Source organism: Mya arenaria, chromosome 9, assembly GCF_026914265.1.
Source record: "Mya arenaria isolate MELC-2E11 chromosome 9, ASM2691426v1".
NCBI classification, from domain to species: Eukaryota; Metazoa; Mollusca; class Bivalvia; order Myida; family Myidae; genus Mya; species Mya arenaria.
The window spans coordinates 63,660,207-63,683,804 of record NC_069130.1 but is presented as its reverse complement, the minus strand read 5'-3'; the positions used below and the strand labels follow the sequence as shown (position 1 = coordinate 63,683,804).

The 23,598-nt window shown below is 36.0% G+C and overlaps 1 protein-coding gene across 2 annotated transcripts in view; it reads right to left on the bottom strand.

Annotated features, from left to right (window-relative positions):
* Positions 1 to 3,801: 3,801 nt before the first annotated feature.
* LOC128202671 (uncharacterized) overlaps positions 3,802 to 23,598 on the bottom strand; it is a 73,406-nt gene continuing 53,609 nt past the window's right edge. For both annotated transcript variants that reach the window (XM_052903712.1, XM_052903713.1), the window contains exons 4-5: positions 8,996 to 9,145; positions 3,802 to 8,656 (exon numbers count right to left, since the gene is read on the bottom strand). In XM_052903712.1, coding sequence (XP_052759672.1) covers positions 8,415 to 8,656; positions 8,996 to 9,145 — 392 coding nt within the window. In that variant the 3' untranslated portion in view covers positions 3,802 to 8,414. The remainder of the gene's footprint in view (positions 8,657 to 8,995; positions 9,146 to 23,598) is intronic.

The following is a 23,598-nucleotide window of genomic DNA, read 5'->3' as shown; positions in this document are numbered from 1 at the left end:
CAATACAACCATTATTTATGATTTGTATGCCGCATCAATTATATTTTGCACATTAAAGATGATTTCACTCTCTCGCCTCGTGAAATCCGGAACCGGCGTGCAAAAATCCTACAGTGTCGCCTACAACCTCCCGGATCAAAACGCAGTTCTGATAACCCCTTTATTATATTCACTTCTTGTTTAAATCGCTTGAAAGAAACGAAAGAAACACAATTTTCAAATAATTTTATGGTGCTCGATTTTGTTAAATTGTGCGTTTTTTGCATGATACTTGTCAAGTATAACGGCCGTATTGCACTATGTGCACTAAGTGAAATACGGACAGTATGTCTTGCTTGCAGAATGATGCGTATTAAATAAAACACTGTTTTTACCATGCCAAGTCTCATATATTTGTTATGCGCGATCTGCACGGAAATATATAGTTTATTTACTCGTACACTTTTTTTGCTTCAAATGAACAAATAGGCATGTCAATATTACACCAAACATGTTCCTAATTGGGATGTAAAAATTCGGTTACATCAACACACACCTGATACGTAAAGTAGGTTATGCCACGATACGCATTAAAACAGAACAGAGCGTATATCCGGGCTAGTTTAGTTTGCTCAGAGCGCCGGAATTGCCAGCAGTAGTTCCGGACATGACGTATACCTTTTGCTCCATGGCTTGTGCCCAAAGCATGAGTGAATTTTATTTGAATCATCTTCCTTAATTTTATTCTAAAATAACATTTTCATGATATGCTGATATGTTTTTGTTTGTTTGTTTTTTTTGCGGTTCATCTTCATATTTCTATTTTCCTTGCTGTTTTATGTTTTGACACATGTTTTTAGGGCCAAGATTATGAAATCATTGTGGGGATATGTAAAACATAACAGACTCTTCCAGGTAAGAGCGCATTTACGTTATCCGGGCCGGTTAGCTGGGTGACACAAGGGCGCATAGCGTCAACCATGATTGCTCTGTTGAGGAGCATAGCACGGGCGCCCGGGGGACCACGACGGCTCTGTTTAGAAGCATAACACGGGCGCCTCCCGGTGGACCATGACGGCTCTGTTTAGGAGCATAACACGGGCGCCTCCCGGGGACCATGCCGGCTCCGTTTAGGAGCATAATACAGACGCCTCTCGGTGGATCATGATGGCTCTGTTTAGGTGCATAACACGGGCGCCTCCCGGGGAAACATGCCGGCTCTGTTTAGGTGCATAACACAGACGCCTCTCGGGGGACCATGATGGCTCTGTTTAGGTGCATAACACGGGCGCCTCTCGGGGAAACATGACGGCTCCGTTAGGTGCATAACACGGGCGCCTCGAGGGGGAACATGACGGCTCTGTTAAGGACCATAACACGGGCGCCTCTCGGGGGACCATGACGGCTCTGTTAAGGACCAAAACACGGGCGCCTTCCGGGGAAACCACGACGGCTCAGTTAAGGACCATAACACGGGCGCCTCTCGGGGGACCATGACTGCACTGTTTAAAAGCATAATTCGGGCGCCTCTCGGCGGACCATGAATGCACTGTTTAAAAGCATAACACGGGCGCCTCGAGTGGGAACATGACGGCTCTGATTAGGTGCATAACACGGACGTCTCCCGGGGGACCATGACGGCTCTGTTAAGGAGCATAACACGGGCGCCCCTCGTAGACCATGACGGCACTGTTTAAAAGCATAACTCGGGCGCTTCGTGCGGAACTTCGTGATGGCTCTGTTAAGGGGCGTAACAAGGGGGCCTCGCGTGGGACCATGATGGCTCTGACACCCATACCGCTCAACCATCCTCACTCTCTAGGTAGGTCTTTATGGTTATTTACTATAAGAACAAATCTGACACTCGCCTTCATATAATATACCGTTTTATTCATCTCGTCCTCGAAATATGTTAGCAAGCTCGCCATGGAATTGCTGACTTACAAATTTCCTGAACTGATTTAATTAGATTGTGCTTTTTTCCCACCATTCATATCACCCGTTATTTCGCCAATATACTCTCCCACCCCTTCACCTAATATGCCCCCAACTTTTCTTCCCACCATTCATATCGCCCGTTATCTCGCCCATTTACTCTCCAACCCCTTTACCCCTTTTATGTCCACAACTTTCCTTCCCACCTTTCATATCTTCCCATCATTCATATCGCCCGTTTTTTCGCCCATTTACTCGCCCACCCCTTCCCCTGATATGTCCCTAACTCTTCTTCCTACCATTCATATCACCCGTTATTTCGCTCATTTACTCTTCCACCCCTTCACCTAATATGCCCCCAACTTTTCTTCCCACCATTCATATCGCCCGTTATTTCGCTCATTTACTCTTCCACCCCTTCACCTAATATGCCCCCCCCCCCCCCCCAACTTTTCTTCCCACCATTCATAAACTCGTTATTTCGCTCATTTACTCTTCCACCCCTTCACCTAATATTCCCCCCCCCAACCTTTCTTCCCACCATTTATATCACCCATTATTTCGCCCATTTACTCTTCCACCCCTTCACCTAATATCCCCCCCAAACCTTTCTTCCCACCATTTATATCACCCATTATTTCGCCCATTTACTCTTCCACCCCTTCACCTAATATTCCCCCCCAAACCTTTCTTCCCACAATTTATATCACCCCTTATTTCGCCCATTTACTCTTCCACCCCTTCACCTAATATTCCCCCCCCCCAACCTTTCTTCCCACCATTTATATCACCCATTATTTCGCCCATTTACTCTTCCACCCCTTCACCTAATATTCCCCCCCCCCAACCTTTCTTCCCACCATTTATATCACCCATTATTTCGCCCATTTACTCTTCCACCCCTTCACCTAATATTCCCCCCCCCAACCTTTCTTCCCACAATTTATATCACCCCTTATTTCGCCCATTTACTCTTCCACCCCTTCACCTAATATGCCCCCCCCCCCAAATTTTCTTCCCACCATTTATATCACCCATTATTTCGCCCATTTACTCTTCCAGCTCTTAACCCCTTTCATGTCTCGAACTTTTCTTCCCACCATTCATAATGTCTGTTAATTCACAGATTTACTCTTTCACCCACTTCCCCCTTTAATGTCCCCAACCCTTTATTTCCCTTATTTTCTCCCACACCCCTTTCCCATTTTATGTTTCCTACTTTTTGTGCCACCATTCATATCAACTGTTTATTCAATTGCCTTTTCCCTCCATTAATTTCCCCATTTACTCTCTTGCCCCTTACCTCCTCACATGCCTTCCAGTGTGTGTATGTACGTTTATTTATACTCGCATTCGAGCAAGGCTTATTCGGCGAGTGCTCCGATAAGATTGTTAGTCGTAGGTGATTGAAGCATTGTGCACAGACAGAGTGAAATTCAAGTAAGAGTCACACAGGACCGCCATTTAATGTTGATTAATAGTTTGTAATGTGGTGCTGCGGGGAATCGAATCTGCGATTAACAGTCAAGTGTGTTACCACTTGACTACGCATCCGCCACTTATGCATCCCACATTTTTTTAACCATTTATATCACCTCCCATTGACTCGCTGTTCTCCCTTCTTATCTGTTTTCTTATGTCTCCCACTTGAGTGTCCATTTCCTCTAATTTCTCACATTATCACTCCTATCACAACCCCTCCTCTTATTTTTCCCATTTGCTCTCCCACCACTCAAAAGTTGTTTATGTCTCCCACTTAAATATCCCACCTCTTACATGCCTTTGTGTCTTTTCATACCTTTATCTTCCATATATTTGGGGGAAATTCATAAAGAATGTTAGTAGCTTACAGAAATGGAGAAGTAAAAAACAACCCGGAACTCTGTGGAGATTGTCATCATTTTTATATTTGCAAAAGAAGAAAAAAAAACAAAAAAAAACAACAAACTAATTAATAGTTTAAACAACCATATTTGTTTCCAATACACTAAAATAATATGTAAAATTTGAAAGATCATGTACATTTTGTGGGTTTTAAAATTACATGAGTAAAGCAAACCTTGTTCATGTTTATGAAACATATAACCGTATACTCTATACTCTATAATTTTGCCCACATAAGGTAAGTAGTAACGGTACTCTAAAACAATCTTTGAGTAAAAACTCATTTGAGGGACTCGCTCATGATTTGTCAAATGCACTTTAAAATGCGTTACTAAAGCGATTCCATTCGGAACTCCTCGGCTCCTCCATCCAAAAACCCTATCCTTGGATGTATGCCGGTGCATTAGTAGAAATAGATCGTAAATTTTGAATAATAGTAATAATTGATAGTGTTTTAACGGGTTGTTTACATAACTTAATTTAATATGATTGTCAGTGAACTGTATTATTGAATAAATAATTAAGATTCTCAACAGTACCTTCATTAAGTTAAACTGCTTAACTGAAATTACTACGCTGCCTACTTGAAGCGTAGTTAAATGTTCAGATTTCTGACATTGCACACCGTCCATATACACACCGAGGTAGTTTTCGATGGAAAATGACCGGGGAGTTCCAAATGACGCGATTCAACAGAAGGTTGTAGCGTGATTGGTTGATTTACATTATCGCGTGATGCTACCAATATTTTCAATAAAGGTTTAAACATCCAAAAGCTTAGTTTGAGTCCATATAAGCAAGTTGATACAATATAGATTTTCGAAAAAAAATATCTTGACTGTACGGGCGTGGGCTCGTCCCCACTACAACCAGATTGTTTGGATGTACTTTAATCGTATTTTTCTGCAATTTCGGTATCAAAGAGTAAACGTATTATTTTATTAGTATTTCCAGATGCATTACCGGGAAATATTGGTGCAAAACCATGAGCGAGTCCCTTTTGGTAAGGACACATAGATGAAACAGAGAAAAGGTACAAAAGGAGAGACTAACAACATGCAGTCTCTGTCATCAAGAACAAAAGGTCAGTGAGAAAATGAGACATTAGTTATCGACTTTTTACATTGGGGGCTATTTGCATCTTTATGAATCTGGGAGCCGTTACAATAACGGATTAAAGTAGTAATGTCAATTATCTTATAGCTGTATAAATGTCACAAAAGCGAATGAATTGTTTCTGTTTTTAGCTCCTCGACTTTGTTGTCATTTTCAAAGGTGGCTAATAAGTTCATTTCACATAAATATTTAGCAAAATAATGAAACTCTGGGTCGATATCTTGTCACACAACCAAGGGTCGATATCTAGAGACACAACCAAGTGTCGATATCTTGAGACACAACCCAGGGTCGACATCTAGAGACACAACCAAGGGTCGATATCTAGAGACACAACCAAGGGTCGATATCTAGAGACAAAACCAAGGGTCGATATCTAGAGACACAACCAAGGGTCGATATCTTGAGACACAACCCAGGGTCGACATCTAGAGACACAACCAAGGGTCGATATCTAGAGACACAACCAAGGGTCGATATCTAGAGACACAACCAAGGGTCGATATCAAGAGACAAAACCAAGGGTCGGTATCTAGAGACACAGCCCAGGATCGGTATCTAGAGATACAACCAAGGGTCGATATCTAGAGACACAACCAAGGGTCGATATCAAGATATCAAGAGACAAAACCAAGGGTCGGTATCTAGAGACACAGCCCAGGATCGGTATCTAGAGATACAACCTATGGTCGGTATCTAGAGGCAAAGGGGCGGCATCTAGAGACACAACCAAGGGTCGAGTTTCTAAAGATACATCCAAGGGTTGGTATCTAAAGATACAACCAAGGGTTGGTATCTAGAGATACAACCAAGGTTCGGTATCTAGAGACAAAGGGGCGGTATCTAGAGACAAAACCAAGGGTCTAGTTATGAAGATGGTCAATCGTATATTTTATCTTTAAGACAAAAATGGTACAATAATCGGGTTTCATTTATTAATGTGAATTGCAAAAAAGAAGATAAACAATTTTAACAGTAGTTATAACAGGCCAAACGGGGAAAAAACATCGCTTTGCTGAAAGCCAGTCAAGAAAACAATACTGTTAGTTCAAGTTATTATTGCACAATCTTACATAAAATGGAAAAATATTTCCTTCATGCTTTTCGACAAAATATGGAGTTTTATCAGTGAATCAAATTGATATATTCACTACAAAATAGGAGTGAAAATATCAACTTCTTTTAAAATCAAGTCCAGATTGATCAAAACCAAAAAGGTTGAATATATTTTCGGAAAAGAGCATAACCTACAGCTTATAAGAAAAAATGGTAGTCCTGTTCTATAAGCGTTTTCTTAAGCTTGAAGCTGCATGTTCAAACATTGATTTACGTACAAATCAAATTACAGACGAAAACAATTGCTCGAACAAATATTCGATGTTGTATCATGTATCAAATATCTTTTAAACTGTTTGACTTTGTAGTACGAACTTTCCATAAAACACACAACAATTAACTATTATTTTTTCTCCACCAACGTCTGAAAATGTGTCAACAACCAGGCGTGGGATTCTCTCTCTGACAGTGAGGGGTGGTTGAATACTCATGTTCATTATATACTTGCCGGTGGTTTAAAGAGATTACCTGTGAAATAAAATTGATATTTCACTGTTTCAAACGGTGAAAATATCAATTTTGACATCTTGAACTGTTTGGGAATTTAAGCCCGCTCTCGGTCTCTAAATCAAACGATAGCGCGCACAGGGCTGGGACACAATTAAAACAACGTTATTTTCGAAATGACGTTACGAGCGCATTTAAATTGATTGGCGCGTGTTTCTAAAAAAGTGATATCAAATGACTTTCAATTCCAGTTTTAGGCATATAATAAAAAAAAATGTTTGTTTCAGTGTAAGATAGCAAAATATTTCACCTCATGAACACCGAAAGTGAATATTTTAATCTTGGCTACGCTATCGTGAAATATAAATTCTCGTGCTCACTCGATGAAATATATAACCATCTTACACTGAAACTAACAATCATTCTCATGAAATAAACTATTAATATTGGAGAACTATTTAAAAGCCAATGTTAATTCACATTTATTTTCCGTACGCGGTCCATTTTCTTCAGTGAAAGGCGAACAGTGTTGTTTGGTCATTTATTCATGCCCTGTTCAATTAAAATCAGTTCGTGAATTAACTGTTATTATTTTTGATGCATTAACAATATTTCGTTGATGACTGTTTATGAAATGTTCGCACTAATTCTCAATTAAACAATAAGCTATAAAAAGAAAGTTTAAAAACTGTTTCTTCATGAATCGGAAAAAGAAATGACAACTAGGTCACCAGCTATCTAAACTTTGCATGAGGAGCGTCCCACAGTTAATGGCGTAGGACACATTCTTTTAAAAAAGGATATTTAGAAAAAATAAATAAAAATAACAATAAAACTTCGAAAATAAGCATATAAGAAAAAGAAAATTTGTTGATTTCTGTGTAAGACTCGCGGTCATAGAACCATTATATTTTCACCCGTGGTTTTAATATTTCGCTTGTGAAAATATGTTTTTCTATGACACTCGTCATGAAATATTATAAAACTCGTGCTAACATTGAAATCAACAAATATCCTCTATATATTTCATTTCACATTACACACAATTATTGAAAAAAAAGGTTGGGACACAGGGTAACACTGAAAAAAGTAGTCCACTCGTACACACAGGCGAACCGCGTTCCGCAACCTCTTAATATTATGAAGATCGTAGTAATAATGCTAAACTAAATAATGAGCGCCGTGAATACGTGTATAAAATCACATGTGAGCAAGTTAAATATATCGTATAATTTCCCAATACGCGACAGAATGAATGGGATAAGACCATGCAAAATTCAATGATATAAAATTACAGATTGAGCGAGAGTTAAGATTCAATTTTTCAAATACTTATAATGCGATTCAAAGAAAGATAATTAGTAAAATAAATAACAATTTTGAGAGTTATGTTCTTAACACAGATTTAAATTATCATGGCTACAAGCTACAAATTTGTGAATCCATAGCTTCATTTAAAAACTTGTAATTTTTAAATTATATGATGCAAATGTATCAGGCCATATTCTTCTACTCATGCCAGCGTATTTTTTCAATGTCTTTTGATATCATTTACGTACTGCTCTTACAATGCTGTGCAATTTAAGTGATTAAAATTCAAACATGAAAATTGTTTGCAAGTGTATTTACAATGATAGTTTTGGAATGTGCAAGTTTTGAGAGTGACATCAAGCGAAAAAAAAAATGAAATGCACAAATGAATACATCATCATCATATTAATTGTGATTTTGACATCATATAAAATGTCTCTATCCTTCACAATGTCAAACACAAAATACTCTCATCTCCTTAATTTGGAGTACACTAGGGAATCAGTCCACGTGATTGTATCTCCATGACGTCATTTTTGGACGAAATAAGTTCCGATGACGCAATAAGACCAGTACGAGCCCCATTGACACACAAGCAATTCACAAACGCACACAGAAGCTGTTCATCATACAGGATGCGAATTATCATCGTCATTGTTTCTAGAACGCCAGAAAATATATCTACAACACTTATTTTGAGCAGATTCGCGCACTAGTTCGTCCAAACTCATACAAAACGAGGCGGCAAAGAAAAAGGCCGTACCACCCCATCCCAACCCGTATCCACTCCCGTACGTGTGAGATTGTATTGTTTCGTCTGTAGATATTGCTACCGCGTACACGATTAAGGCAATGGTTGAACTCATAGCTGGAAATACAAAGGAACACTGGATGTATAGAGCAACAACAGTACAATGAAAATAACGGAAAAATAAACTCAGACGAGGGGTGGAACAAAACATAGTCGAAATAAGAATGGTTACATTTTCTAAAATCCAGACTGTGCAATCATAAATTATTTTTCCAAGAATATTAATTTCAGGAAATATTAAGTAACAGCAGCATTAAAAATGTACTCGGCGTTGTGTGCCGACGATAAGAACGTCTGAAACTAAGACATTTATAAAGCCAGAGGAAGGAAACGTTATCACTTTATTTTATGAAGTGCTCTTGATAAGATCACAAAATCAGAAAGTAGCTGTCTTACCACAGACGACAAATATCTCCCCAGCCGAGTGGAAGTAGTAGATTTTCTTTGGTAAAGGTGACGTACACACACCGCATATGGCCAACATGGCGGCAATAAATCCGAACACGGCAGAAAATATCATCAATCCAATCACTGCCTTCTGCCAGTCTGAAAATATGTCGAGGGGTTTGTAATAAATCTGTTACATTTACATTAACCAGTCGTTCGCGTGTCTATTTTCTTTTACAGAAACACAAATAAGGAGAGTCGACTTCCTGTTCGTTTTCTCGGTCTGAAAGGATGCCAGCGGGGTGTCAATAAATTGCTATATTTGGAATATCTAGTATACTGTGTTCACTGCCATTGAGTGTGTTTTTCCTTTCTTAATAAAACACAAATGGATAAAGTCTGAAGAATGTCAAGAGAGCTGCAATAAATCAGTTTCATTTGGTATAACAAATATATTTGCTTTGCTCACAAAGCTACATGGGGAGGTGGGGTTGGGGTTTGGATTGTGACATGTCAATTCTGGATTATCCGGAAAAGTCTGGAACAGAAATAAGTAGTCTATTAATGTTAATGAATGAATGGCTATATATTTGTTCTCTTAAGAAACTGTTAACACTTCAACATATGGGTTTATTCTCTAGGTGGGCTGCGTCCATGTTTCGGCATAATACGCTATGGCTGAATATTTAGCTGCAAAGAAAACCGAATCAGTTTAAAAAACAACAAAAGTATGCCAAACTAACAGTAAATATTCAGCTGCAAAGAAAAACGGATCAGTTTTAAAAACAGTATGCCAAAACAAACACTTATAAACCTAGAATGGACATGTGTTAATGACGTAAACAAAATGCACGAATTTTAGTGACATAATTATTACCCGGTCAATGTCCATGCAAATGAGGACGGGTATGAATTCATTGATCTTTGTAGCTACCTTTACTGGGCTCTTTTTATGAACAAGCGTAAGACGAAATGTCGTGCGATCAAGATTTTCAATTGAATACAAGCGAGTGTCAGAATTAAAAATGAAAACATTTTTTTTAAATATAAAAAAGCCTTACATAATATTTCAAGTCAAAAGTTTTGTTTCAAAATTAACCTCATTGCAACCAAGAATGAAGGATTCGAAAATCCGATCGTACGCTAAAATTGCTAATCAGATGACTTCACTATGTATACCGAATATAATCACGTGAGACGAATGACCGGATGCTCAATTTTCCTATTAAATACAAGTTTATTCGACTACTACAAGTGCTCCAGTAGTTTCCTACTGTATGTGTACTGTATTGTTTGTTCTTATTACATATGAAAAAATAATATTGTATAGAAATCTTGCACATGCACCTGCTATATCAAACAAGTATATGAAATATAGCACAGAGTTACCATTGCTTGTTCCTCCATTGCTTTCTGATATTGCTGCCGTTATCAGTGAAATTGCAATATGATATTTTTCACTGTTTTGAAATTTTAACCCATACCATTTTCTAATTAAATGTTAGCGTGCACACTATTTGTATACACGTTAACGGCATCCTTTTCAAAATAACGTTTCGTTTGCATACAATTGGGCGTTTTTTTTCTGATAAATTGCCAAAAGACTGTCGACAAAAACAGTCATTTTGATATCCCTTTGAGGCATATAATAAACATAAGCATTGTTTTTTTCCAGTGTTAGATCGTTATGTATTTCATGTCGTGAGTAAGGAGCATAAAACTACACAACTTATTGATCCAACATCACCACTTGCTTTCACAGCTGAATTTGATACTAACAACAAAATATGCCATACAGACATTTAGTTATGTAAGAGGTATTGCCACGTTTATAATTTATATACTATAATATAACATCTTTAATCAGGCTTGGAGGGAAGTTTTTATATACATAGTAGTTTTAGTTTGGTGTCAACTAGTTTCTGTACTTAACCTTGATTTGATAAGTAAAAGAAGTTCACGAATTAGGAACAACTCAAAGTTTGTTTCTCAAACAGATCTCAGAATACGTTAAATATACGTGATGAGTAGGAGTTCATATTATTCTAAATATGCAAATTCTAAATATGCAATTCTCTATTAGCACTTGATTGATACTTGATATTGGTTTAATTGGATCTAAGAACGGTGTAGCTAACCGGACTACTTGTAATTTATAACTGACCAATAGAATGAATAAAGTCAATTATGCATGACTGCAGGATTAACTTAAGTTGTCATAATTATATCAACAATTAAAGTGCTCTTTTAGACCAATATCAACTTGGGTGTACTTTCCACATATGTCCGTGTACTTTCCACATATGTCCGTGTACTTTCCACATATGTCCGGACCGATAATACACTCAATGTGCACCGTCTGCAAATTTCAAGAACAGTATTTACAATTAATTAAGGTGTACTTTAAGCATGTCTCCACACTAATATCAACAATTAAACACTTGCAACTTTTACATATTTGCAGACGAATACCAACAGTCAAACTGTACGTTCAAATATTTCATGTCCGATATTGCAATAAAGGTACCCCGTCTCCATATTTCAAGAGCACTGCCAACACATATTAAGGTGTACTGTGCACATTGTTTCCAGACAATTGTCAACAATTAAGGTGATTTGTCTGTTTCCATACCATTATCGACAATTTAGGTGTACATGTACTTTCTATACATTTTCTTGACCAATACCAACTGCTAAGGTGTACTGCCTACACATTATCAGACCGACATCAATATTGAAGTTCTGCGGTATTCATGCTACGATCATGTAATGGTAAGTTACTCATGTGGTATTGATATATTGAGTCCAAGCCCACGTGTATTTGTGCGTCCAGGGTGATCATGTGATTAGTAAATACAATATATCTCCTTTAATGATTATTACTATATCAGGATTGTTAAAAGGCTGTTGCTTTACCCACAATGCAGTATGTGCTTGTTAGCCTTTATATACCGCCGGTATTCTGGTCAGAACTTTATATCTATCTTTTAAACACGGGAGTCATAAACATATTTATCAATGTGAGTAACAAAATTGATAAATATGGTTGAAAAGGATATATCATGGTTACGGAGAAGCATAAAGGTAACGAGGAAACACCATATGCTATATTTCGACTGGTCTTCTATATTCTATCCGAACGTTTGCGTTTTGTCGCCTTACTCAGTACTTTGTCTATACAGTCAGGGTGCCTGACAGTGACGTCAATCTTGCTGCAGGCGTTCTCCATAAGGCTGCTTTCGAAATCACGTGATACAATACTGGCGGTATGATTGGTCAAGTTTGGCGCTCTTGTGGTTGGATAAGGCAGTGGAGTTCCTGAAAAAAATAAATACGAAATATATTAATAATAATAATGATAATAATAATAATAATAATAATAATAATAATAATAATAATAATTATATAATAATATATAATAATAATGACAATAATAATGATAATAATGATAATAATAATAATAATAATAATAATAATAATAATAATAATAATAATAATAATAATAAAAAAGTAGTATGAATAAAAAATCATAATGATAATAATTAATTTTATCAAATACTACATAAAAGAGTTATTTATTAAAGGCTGAAATCTCGTTTATTAAGTTATATTGCTTTAAAAGCCTTTGCAGGCTTTATAAATCAATTTCATCCAAGCAAATGGAAGAATAACATAAATAATTGATGCGATACGTGCAATTCCATTCAGCACGGTAATGGATTAGGTTAGATTCCGTAAACCTGGGCACTTTTATCATGGGAGATGACAGATGAAATGCACGTTTAAATATTTAGACGCTAGTTGTTCAATAGAAATTTCAGAAGGAGTGATCTTCTGTATTTTAAATATTCCTTTTTTGTATTGTTCAGTCTTTGTTGGAAGTGTAAACATGATGTTTCACATAACGGAGCGTTTTACCAAAGTCGGTAACATTTATTTAGGAAAATAACAACACCAAAGTGAACTGTTGAATATATTAAGCTATATGTATACTAATGTAAGTAATTAGTCATGTGTGTCATACAATAATGTTGAGTCAAGTATGCTGCTCCAATCAGATTTTCTGAAAGGGACTTGAAATTATAAGTCTGACTGAGAATTTAGCTCTGTTATGGCTTTTAGCTTTGCCTGCAATTAAAGGCATTCCTTCATACATTGAACTAATTGTAATTGAATATATATAACTCGTTATTCGCTTCATACGATTATAACAAACTAACCGATTACCTATTATTGACTTGTGCTACCCATACATGTTTTTTCATGGTGTTATATTTCCAGGCAACCTGAATGTTAAAAATGAATGTGCTTTGCCTTGAGTTGACATAAAAGTCTGTGGATGTATCCGATGTAGAATGGGCTTGTTATTCATCACCATGTTACTTAATAACATTTGAAGGTTTTTATATATATATATATATATATATTAATGTACAAAAAAGTTGCAAATTTAACAAAAGCAGTTGCAGAGTTGCCTGGCGAGTGTCTCTTTTATAGTCAACCCGCTACGAACACAAAGACACCAATTGAACATTCATAGAGATCATATGAATGATCCAAGCTTCCAGTCAAAATGTTACTACATGTACCTGAATTGTACACAAGCCAGCAAAACAGCGATCAAAACGGTTGTTATTTGCTAATCTTAAGATTGTCCCTTAATTTATACAAAGTGGTTGACGAAGACCAAACATTGAACTATTCAAGTTTTAAATAATCATTTAGATTTGAGGTACAATCTTTTGCATAGGTAAAACATGTATCCATTGCATCATGCTTCAGAGGCTTTTGGAGCAGAGCAAATTTCACGACGGAATATTATATCAGAAATATTACGGAAAAGTCTTTCGAGAATATAAATATATTTGTGTGTCAATAGGTTCATTACTATAAAATTAACAATGAATCAAGGCCTCTTAATGATGATTTTTTCAAATAAGAAAGTTATTCGGAATAAAATGTTGAAAATAGTGGCTTGAATAACATCCTTGTTTACCAAAATATTGCAAATATTGCTCTTAAAAAAGAAACAATCATGACAAGCTCAGGATACATTGTTGATTTGAAAATGTCAAACATTTTGGTACCAGACACAATTCCTAATGTAGTTTCCAGTTTGCGATAAAATAAAAACAACACCATCTGATAACATGAATAATCGCCCCTTAATTCCATTTACAAAGGAAAAATTCCGTTTTGTCAAATCTTAAACTTATAATGTATATAAATATGAAGCCAAAAAACAATTTATCATTCGCACATATGAATATATCAAAAGTAAATGGCCTAAGACTATCACCCATCTACAACACTATATTCATTGCTTTGCAGCTACGCATTATGTCTTCGAGTTTACGTTATATTTAGCCGTTTGTCGACCGCTTAGTCTCTGTGTGACTGTCGATATGTTGACAATTCAATGACTTTTACGTAACTTACAACATCCTCTATATTTCTTTCGCTTCTGAAACACGAAATAATGGGGGGGGGATAGTCTGCACAACCTGACCTACATTTTATCATTCTAAACTGCGGGGAAAACATGAAAACGGCAACGCAGACAATCTATACATTTTCATCATCTTTAAAAAAATAGTTACAAAAGAAAATGATAATTCTGCAACAAAAAGAAGTCCTAGCGAAAACGGCCCACACCATATGGACGTTTTCAGTTGCATGTTCTGACATAATTGTCAATCCCCAGGGAAGGTAAACAAATACATGACACAACCGTGTATTGATCGCCTAAAACACATTCTTCCCCATATTGTGTGGATCTATCCTATGACAAGAGGGAATAATGTCTACGCCTTGGGGTTTCTAGCAAATAGTTTCCCTGCAATTACAGGGGAAATAATTTGTTCGGAAATTATAGGATGAATCGCGTTTGTCAGATTCTGTTATTTTCTGCGTAATAGGTGTCTTGTAATAAAATATGGCAAAGCCAGGCGGAGAGAGCATGGTGATAAATCATCTGGTTATTCGTTCAATTGCGGGAACAGCAGTTGTTCTCATGTTGGCAATTTCGCATTAAAGCAGTTATATTAGTCTGAATTATGTGTAATAGTCGCAGAAGAATGCGTAATGCACGCAAGCTTTCCAAGATGGTTTATGTAACTTCACGTAGCTTCTTTACGAATGCTGAATACTGAGGTAAACAAATATCAACTGTGTTATATCATAAAGAAAGTTTTTTTCTGTGACCACTCGTGAGATAACAGAAATGCGATTCTGCACTAAGATCTACAAATATCAACTATGATGTAAAAACCGTTATGATATCGCCAGACAGATCGAACATCAATCAAGAACGTTAAACATTTGGTGGTAACAAGCGTTTATTCAGACCAGTCCAAAATGGGCAAGATTAGGTTTTCTAATACTTGTATTATGTTTTTTCAACTGCACATGACCAACTCTCAAATTTGATTCACTTGTATGAATATAGTTCTAAAATGAGCCGTCTCACGTGGATAATCTATATGTTGTTGTTGTTGTTTTTTCTGCCTAGACTTGCCCTTGATCTGTTTGCATGTGTTAAATCGTAGCTTGTTTTTCTCAAATCAAAATGTTTCGTGAAAAGTATAGATTGATTTAGGCCTTCCGGCAGATAAAAATGTTTCCTGCCAAGTTTTAAACCAACATCACCCATGATTTTATTTCGTTTTATAAAGATCTATAGTTTATGAACTAAAAAAATCCTTTTAACCATTTATGTTTTGGCTTCAACTACAATAAACTACGGTTTTAATTCATACAGAACTTTTTTAACTGAAAGAAAATCCTTCCAATTTTTCCAACATTAAACATATTGGAAAAATATGTTGTTTTTTACAGAATCTTCGCGAGCCTACAAAGCGAACGAGAGATGCCAATAATGTTATAGGTTAATCATTGACTTCTATTATAAATGAATCATTTTCCTTGTAAACATCGATGAGCAAATTTTTTAATTCTGATGTTGATATTTAATTCATATATAACAAGTGAAATATTCCATTCGAAACATGCAGTACGTCTCTTATAAACGTTGGCTATGTGATATGAGTTTGTTTGCACTGGTTTGAAATACATGTACAATAAAATTGTATATAGAAACTGAAGCATTTAGGTTTGATCTAATATCCTAGTTGTTGCATCACACTAAACCCAGTTTCAAACAATTAAGGGCAAAATACATTTGAAGGACCAAAGCAAAAAAGTTTAAACAAATCATTTTTAAATTAGTTTTGAGGCTCAATATTTATGTTCTGTTCTGTTCTCAATATTTAGCAAACATAATACATACATCCGTTGCGACATGAGAAAGGAAGATTTATCAGATTTATAATAAAAAAATCATTTGCATATTTCCGGAAATGTCTTAATACAAATTGATTGTATTTTTGTGTCAAAATAGTCATCACTACCAAGTCGACAAGGAATTGAGACTTGGTGGTGACTTAAACTATTCTAAGAATGTTTGTTTTACATTTTTATACCATAGAAATGAATAATATCCATTATTTTTTATTTATTTTATTGAATATCTTTCATACTCGGAAAGGTATCATGAAGAACTCTGAAGACATTGTTAACTAGGTGATTTGAGATATTTTGACACAAAATATAGTTATATCGTTTACAGACTTTTCCGAAAAAATGCAAATGCCTTTTGGTCCAAAGACTGATAAAATATTATTTCGTAAAATTTGGCAACTCCCCATTACCGTCAAACCTGTCACAAAGAGTTTTTTGCTTACTTCTAAAAAGATAGTTCCTCAAAACTAAATAAAACATGAACTTTTGAAACGTTTTAATCTTTGGCCTTCCCCACCCACTTTTGCACTGTGGAAGGCCCTTATAATAGTTCATCAAGGCAAACATTCTGATTTAATTTTCTGAAGGTTGGACCAGAAATATTGCAAAGAAGGTAGCCTCTAGTGAGTGACTTAGTGTTTGATCCCATATGACATAGTTTTTAACTATTCCAGGATTTCAACAATGCAAATAATCTGACAAGGTTTTATGATGATTGGAGTGGATATATTTTGCCTCGAATTGTCCCAAATATTCGTTTTAAAGCATATTAAGATTACATCAAGGAAAACGTTCTGACCACATATTGAACAAAGTCTGACGCATCAATACTAATAGTTGGTCCCGGACATGATTTTTCCAAGATTTTACCTAAGGACCTATTTTTGACCTCATGACCTATTTTCAAACTAGTGAATGATTTCATCAAGGAAAACATTCTGATTTAATTTCAGAAATATTGGACCAGATATATTGTGTCATGTATGTTCCCAATACTTTTCATAAGAGTTGAACTAGTGTTTAACACCATGTGACCTACTTCTAAATGAGGTTTGGTTTGATCAACACTCTGTTCAAGTTACAGCATCATCTGACAAAAATTAACATGAAATAGTCCCAGTCAAAAACAATTTAATCAAGTGATCTAATTTCTGATCACATGAAACCAAAATTTTAAGTTTGTCCAGGAGTTTTTCTAGGGAAAACATTCTGATTCAGTTTGAGGAAAAGTGGACCAAATATAATGCCTCTATTGTGTTTCAAAAACCTTCCTAACATTCGACCCTGAGTCCTAGTGTTTTATTCCATGTGACCCACATTTACGAGCGGTTTAAACTTAATAAAGGGGAACATTCTGGTAAAGTTTGACCATTATCGTATCATACATAGTGACCTAAATTCTGATCACATGTGACCAAGTTTTAAATTTGTCCTCGAATTCATCAAGGGAAACATTCTGATTAAGTTTGATGCATATGGGCCAAATATTTTAAACATAATCTTACCTATACATATAAAGATTTGGTTGTGGCGGGGGATAATTATTTTCGAACAAAAGCACTTTTCTACAAAATATAATAGAACATATTTGTTATGCAAAACAATGTATATACTGTTTTTATGAGACCTCAATGAAATGTCATATTTGTCTGATGTTGATGTTTTCTGCGCTGTAAAGTTCGCTGTCCCAGTCTATTATATGAGTGTGCGCTATATGACGGCGCTGTACGTATTCATTCTCCAGACTGGTTCACAGTAATGTCAACGTTACATTCTGATGACATTTTCTCAACGAGGAGACGAAACTGTTCTAGTGCACACTTAGTGAATGGCTTGCCGGTCAATAGTCAATAGTTGGCCTATGGGGACTGGGACAGTGAAATATTGCCAACGAAGACACCCAATAAGTGTTTTATTAAGTGACATCAGATAATAAATTTCATATCATCATACTGAAATTCGATCGCAAAAGTTCCATACTGCGGCTAAGGGGGAACGGGTATTTTCAATGACATTTTTTAATATAAATTCTGTCAAATTTTCTCTAATAAATATATTACTAAATATAGCAAAATTAACGAACAAACATTTAACCAATATAGAATATTACAGCTACAAGAAAAGCCGGCTACTGAACTTTTGAATGGCCATATACTAGTAGCAGAAACTACTGACCGCTAATTATACTGTATAGGAAGGAATGTAATAATTCATTTTAATATACCGGATACGTAATATAATAGTTTTCGTTATCCTGATAAATTTTTCCCGAGGAAATTTAATTTTAGGACTGAATGTCAACTGTGAAAAACATGTGTTGATAAAACATTGTTCAGTCTGTTGGGAATTGTTTGGAGGACTTTAATCAGTGTATAGAGCAACATTATCATGCGCTCATGAACTAAAGGCGGACAACTACAGGGAACGACGTCAATAGATATTATGGTGGAGCATTCTGTTCATTGATTGTTCGTAAAGTGATAATTCCAGGAAGGTTTGTGCTACCGGATCGGACAGTTAGGAGAGCATTATTCTGACAGATTATTTGCTGTTGCAGAAGCAAGACTATTCAATTGTTATGCAAGGGAATTAACTATGATTGATATTGAAAACAATCCTTAAAGCTGATATTTTCTCTGTAGTTTTCGTTCCACTATATGACCAAATTGCTAAAATGCTTAGAGTTTACTATGGTTTCATGGATTCTTGGTTATAATGGTGATGCTAGTATATTTACAACCACTATGTTAGTATGTTAAATCATAGGAGCCAAGGCACACTATCTTGGAAAGCGTCATGAATGTATTAAATAAAGTGCATTCATAAATACAGGCCGAAAACTGAGCAGGAATCATAATATATTACGTAAAATAAACAGAAAACATTGTTACAATCTAATTAAGTACATGTATTAATAAGATGGCATGAAGAATATTGAATGCATTGCATAACTCTTATAAAATTTAATTGACAATGTACATAAACGCGTAAAATAAATGAAAAGAATTTCATATAGTAACCTGAGATGAAAAACAATCACATTCCATAAACATACACGACATTTAAATAACTATATGAAAGGCAATACTAATCAACATGGGCTTGAGACATTTGCGGAACTATTCCATCAAATATATTACCATTCAAAAGGTTCGTGACATTGTGAAGAGTAAAACAATCCAACTTACCCGTCCCCGCCAGCCAGTACTTGTTAAATATAGATGCTATGGTGAGAACAAGCGCCAGGATCGTTGAGAACATCCCCGCCCACCGGAAGGGACGCCAGAGCCGCGCTTCCCGTAGGTAGAACTCCTCCCCGTACTTCCTCATGTCCATTCCAACATCACCAGTCTTAAATTTCAGGAAGTTCTTCATTTTGGTTACCATGGACACGGCTGGTGTTCACACAGGGTACACCGACTCCTCAGAGTCGAGGCACTCTCACGTGGAGGAAATACTCTTAGTTTGTTTTACCATTCGTTGAAAGCTGATTCTTCACACGTATGTACCTCTTGGACAGTCGAAACTGTCGGTGCACGCTCACTTAAAGAAACCAATGTAGTCTGTTTAGTCCTAGCAGGCGTTTGGTTCACAAAATGTGCTAGTATTATTTCCACTTTTCTAGCACCTAAAGAAAACGTCTGTAAAATGTTATTTGAAGGCCCTGCAAGATGTTGTAAACGCAGTATACTAGCACTTTCAAAAATGTTTTAGCTATACGTCAAATAAAGCAAGATGCAAAATTGTATATATTTTTTTTTATATATTGAGATCCTCTTTAACGCACTGTTCGATCCCTTTGTTTCGTTCTTCACACAATGCCTACCAGCTGGTGCATCACCTGATACCTGTATGTCCACAATGCCTTTAAACACAATATTCTCGAATTATCTTATTAATAATTATGTCCAACTCTTAGACGTGGCGTCTTTGGAATCTCGGAATCTCATCCGATCAATTTTCAGGTATCCCTTACAACCGAGTGACTTCGTAGCGATACCATATAAAATAAATCCAAGGCAATATCATCCAGTCCCGGGGAACGGAATCACATCAAGTTCACTCAATATTTAAGATGTCATCGAGAAGTGACATTATATTTCTGCTTCCCGTACCAGTAAAACCAATCAAATCAATAGATATTACAACACTAAATCAGATCTCAATGACCGTGGAGTTGAAACAGCTCTGTTCGTGACACGAATCTTTCATTTCAGTACGGAGCTACAGCGTGTGGTTCGTGGTCACATCATATCACTAATATCACGGTCCACATCCTCTAGCTGATCTTTAGCAGACATTTCTACGGAGGTTTGTCACTCATAAAAAACTGGTTTGGCTTTGCCAATATATATCCAATTACGTCCGCGTGATATATTTATCCATCAACAGTGTTTTGTCATTAGACACAGCGACCTTTATACACAGGCTTCTTCTCAAAACACGTCCCGTATGCTGTGTTACATCACAGGTTATTTGAGAAAATGGCCCGAATGAAGGTAACTTAAAACATGGCCGGTATGCGCTGTTGTTCAAAACAGGTTACTTAAAACATGGCGCGTACGATTTATCAATTTCATGTTACTTAAAACTTGCACCGATGCTGTATTATGAACATTTCCTTGTTGTGTGTGATAACCAATATATGTGGTCTAATCAAGTGACATCACACATTGACCTTAGCACACGATCATGTGCTCTGTATTTTAGCACAGCAACTACAAAATATATCACAACATTATCCTGACAGTTTTGAACTTCACCCTCAAACTTGCTAGATTACACTACACTAACAAATCACCATTCGAACTGTTTTGATCTTTCACAACGACCACATACATCCAATCTTTATGGCAATCAGTTGGTGATTATATTGATATATAAATCACAAATGCCTCTCTATGTTTTCTGCATAACGTGCGTATTTGCAACACTTGTTTTTCCTGTTGTCTGCTACGTAAAGAAGGGATTGTCACATGTACTGTTCTCGACGTTCACTTGAAATTCCGATATCATAGAAGAACATGAGGAAAATCAGGTTGCCAGGATTGCGTTTATTATTTAAAATATTCATGCGAAGCAAAGAGGACACTCAAAATTGTCTCCGTGTATGCAAATTTCCTAGCGACATTCCATCAGAATATGGAAATGATGCTTCAGTGACTCCTACATCTGAAGCTTCAATCGCACATTCCATGTAATATTAGCAATGAATATAATTAGGAGGTCTAGAGTCGGTATTGATTTGACAAGTGTCTGCGATATCGTGACAAAACCAGATCTCTAATGCATGCGACCCATTATAACGCGCCTTCTTGTACTAAATGCATCCTTTCCTGGAAATACAATGTCACGTACATTACATGCTATATCAGCCCATTCAAACATGAACACACGATCTTACGTCATTATCTAATGCCACATTTTCGAACTAGAGAGATATCTTAAGAGCTTGTATCTTGCTTGTTTATATAGTCGTTACAAGATAAACAACACATATTTAAAACTACTTCCCTATTTATCTATGAGTAAAGGTGTGTCTGTAAGAATCAGGACGCCACTCGAATAACCTACATTTTGGTCAACATATCTGGTCAGACTTCGCTAAAAGTATTCGATATCTTTGTCCTAAGGAGCTTTTGTTTCAGGGAAGAGTGAATTAACATATCAAATCTGTATCAAACCTAGTTATCTCTATGTGCACAACATGCACTCAATGTATGTATATCATACTTTTACTCGCGGTTAAAGGAACTAGAAACCAGATGGTCCCAAAAGTGGCCGTATTACCCCAAAGAAAGTTTAGAATTATCAATACGAATTAGTATGACGCCGAAAACATATCATTTTACATGATTAAAGAAAGAGTTTACCCGTTTATGAATGGCGCATACTAGTTTTCCAGTTTATAGTGCAAATATTAGGCCTGTTCAAGTCACGTGATTAGTACAGTACAAATATTTTTAAATTTACTGGAATTTACGGTAAACAAACCCAGTAAACTTTGAATTGATAAATTACGCAAACACTGCGAAAGATGCGTGTGTCATAAGAGATGTGATACATTGATCAGTAAATAAGATTCAATGCGTTGTATACGACGATTTCATTTTTTTCTTGCAATGGTATCGTCTGGTGTCTAGTCTCTTTAAATAAGTATCAAATATAAACATGTTCGCATGCAATACGTTATTTAATTATGTTGGTCTCGAATTTTCCTACAATCGATGTACATGTTTTTCTTTAATCTTGTGTCTGGCTTGAACCAAGTCCGTGTTTGTATGTATTAGTTATGCTAAATGTGGTTACTTTTCTATTTATTGACTTAAGTCATCTTCATCTTTATGCTGTGCTCAAATCCCCTCGTGGAGGATATATTGTAATACATGTCTACAGGTAACTCTAAACACATTGCCATTTGTCGTTTACATTTCGTCTAGCACCTTATCTTAACCATCTTATGTTCAATTGCTAGTCCCTACAACATTACATGTACCTTACGTAAAGAAATCCAAGAAAAATATGGTTATTCTAATGAACTATGTTCGGTGGTAAGTGTATCAGAAAATAATTGAAGATTGCTATAAATACTATTGTACTTTAATGTAGTCACCTCTCATAGACTTAATAAATCCAAACCACCTCCTTAAGTAAAGTACACCCGTTCTCATTCACTGTTTTCAGAAAAGTGTATCACAAAACCATGCGGTATGCTTTCTAACAGAATTATTTCCTCTTTTGTACATGAAATAAAATCACAATCTCCAAAGATATACCGTGAATTTTATTTTCACTGTTTTTTGTTCAATGTATATCTCTTATTACGGTTAAAGCCTTAACGCCGGCGAGTGATCAATAATTCATCCCCTTGTATACAATAGCCTACAACTGCGTGGTATAAGGAAAATTGTCTTTATTGAAAATCTCTTCTATAAATACTTGCCATTGTGGCTATTCGATCTGTTTTCTTTTGAGTCACAAAGATTAAATTAAAGGTAATCGTCGAAATAGAGATAGAAATTTATTATAACAAAGATTCTCTCATATTTAAAATACTAACATAACACACCATACTTGGGTTTAATAATTATTAAAGTAAGTAAGTGATTTAGCGTTAACAAATACATACACCTCTTAAAAAATTATAATATGGTTACATGTACAATATTTCGAAAACTGCATTAGTAGGATAGTTTGATACACAGTCTTAATTAACAACGTTTTATACGTGAAAATGAATAGCCGATCAATTTTATAAATTTAAACATGCACTCTTTCTTCCAAATACGATTTTCCACAATTAATACAATTGT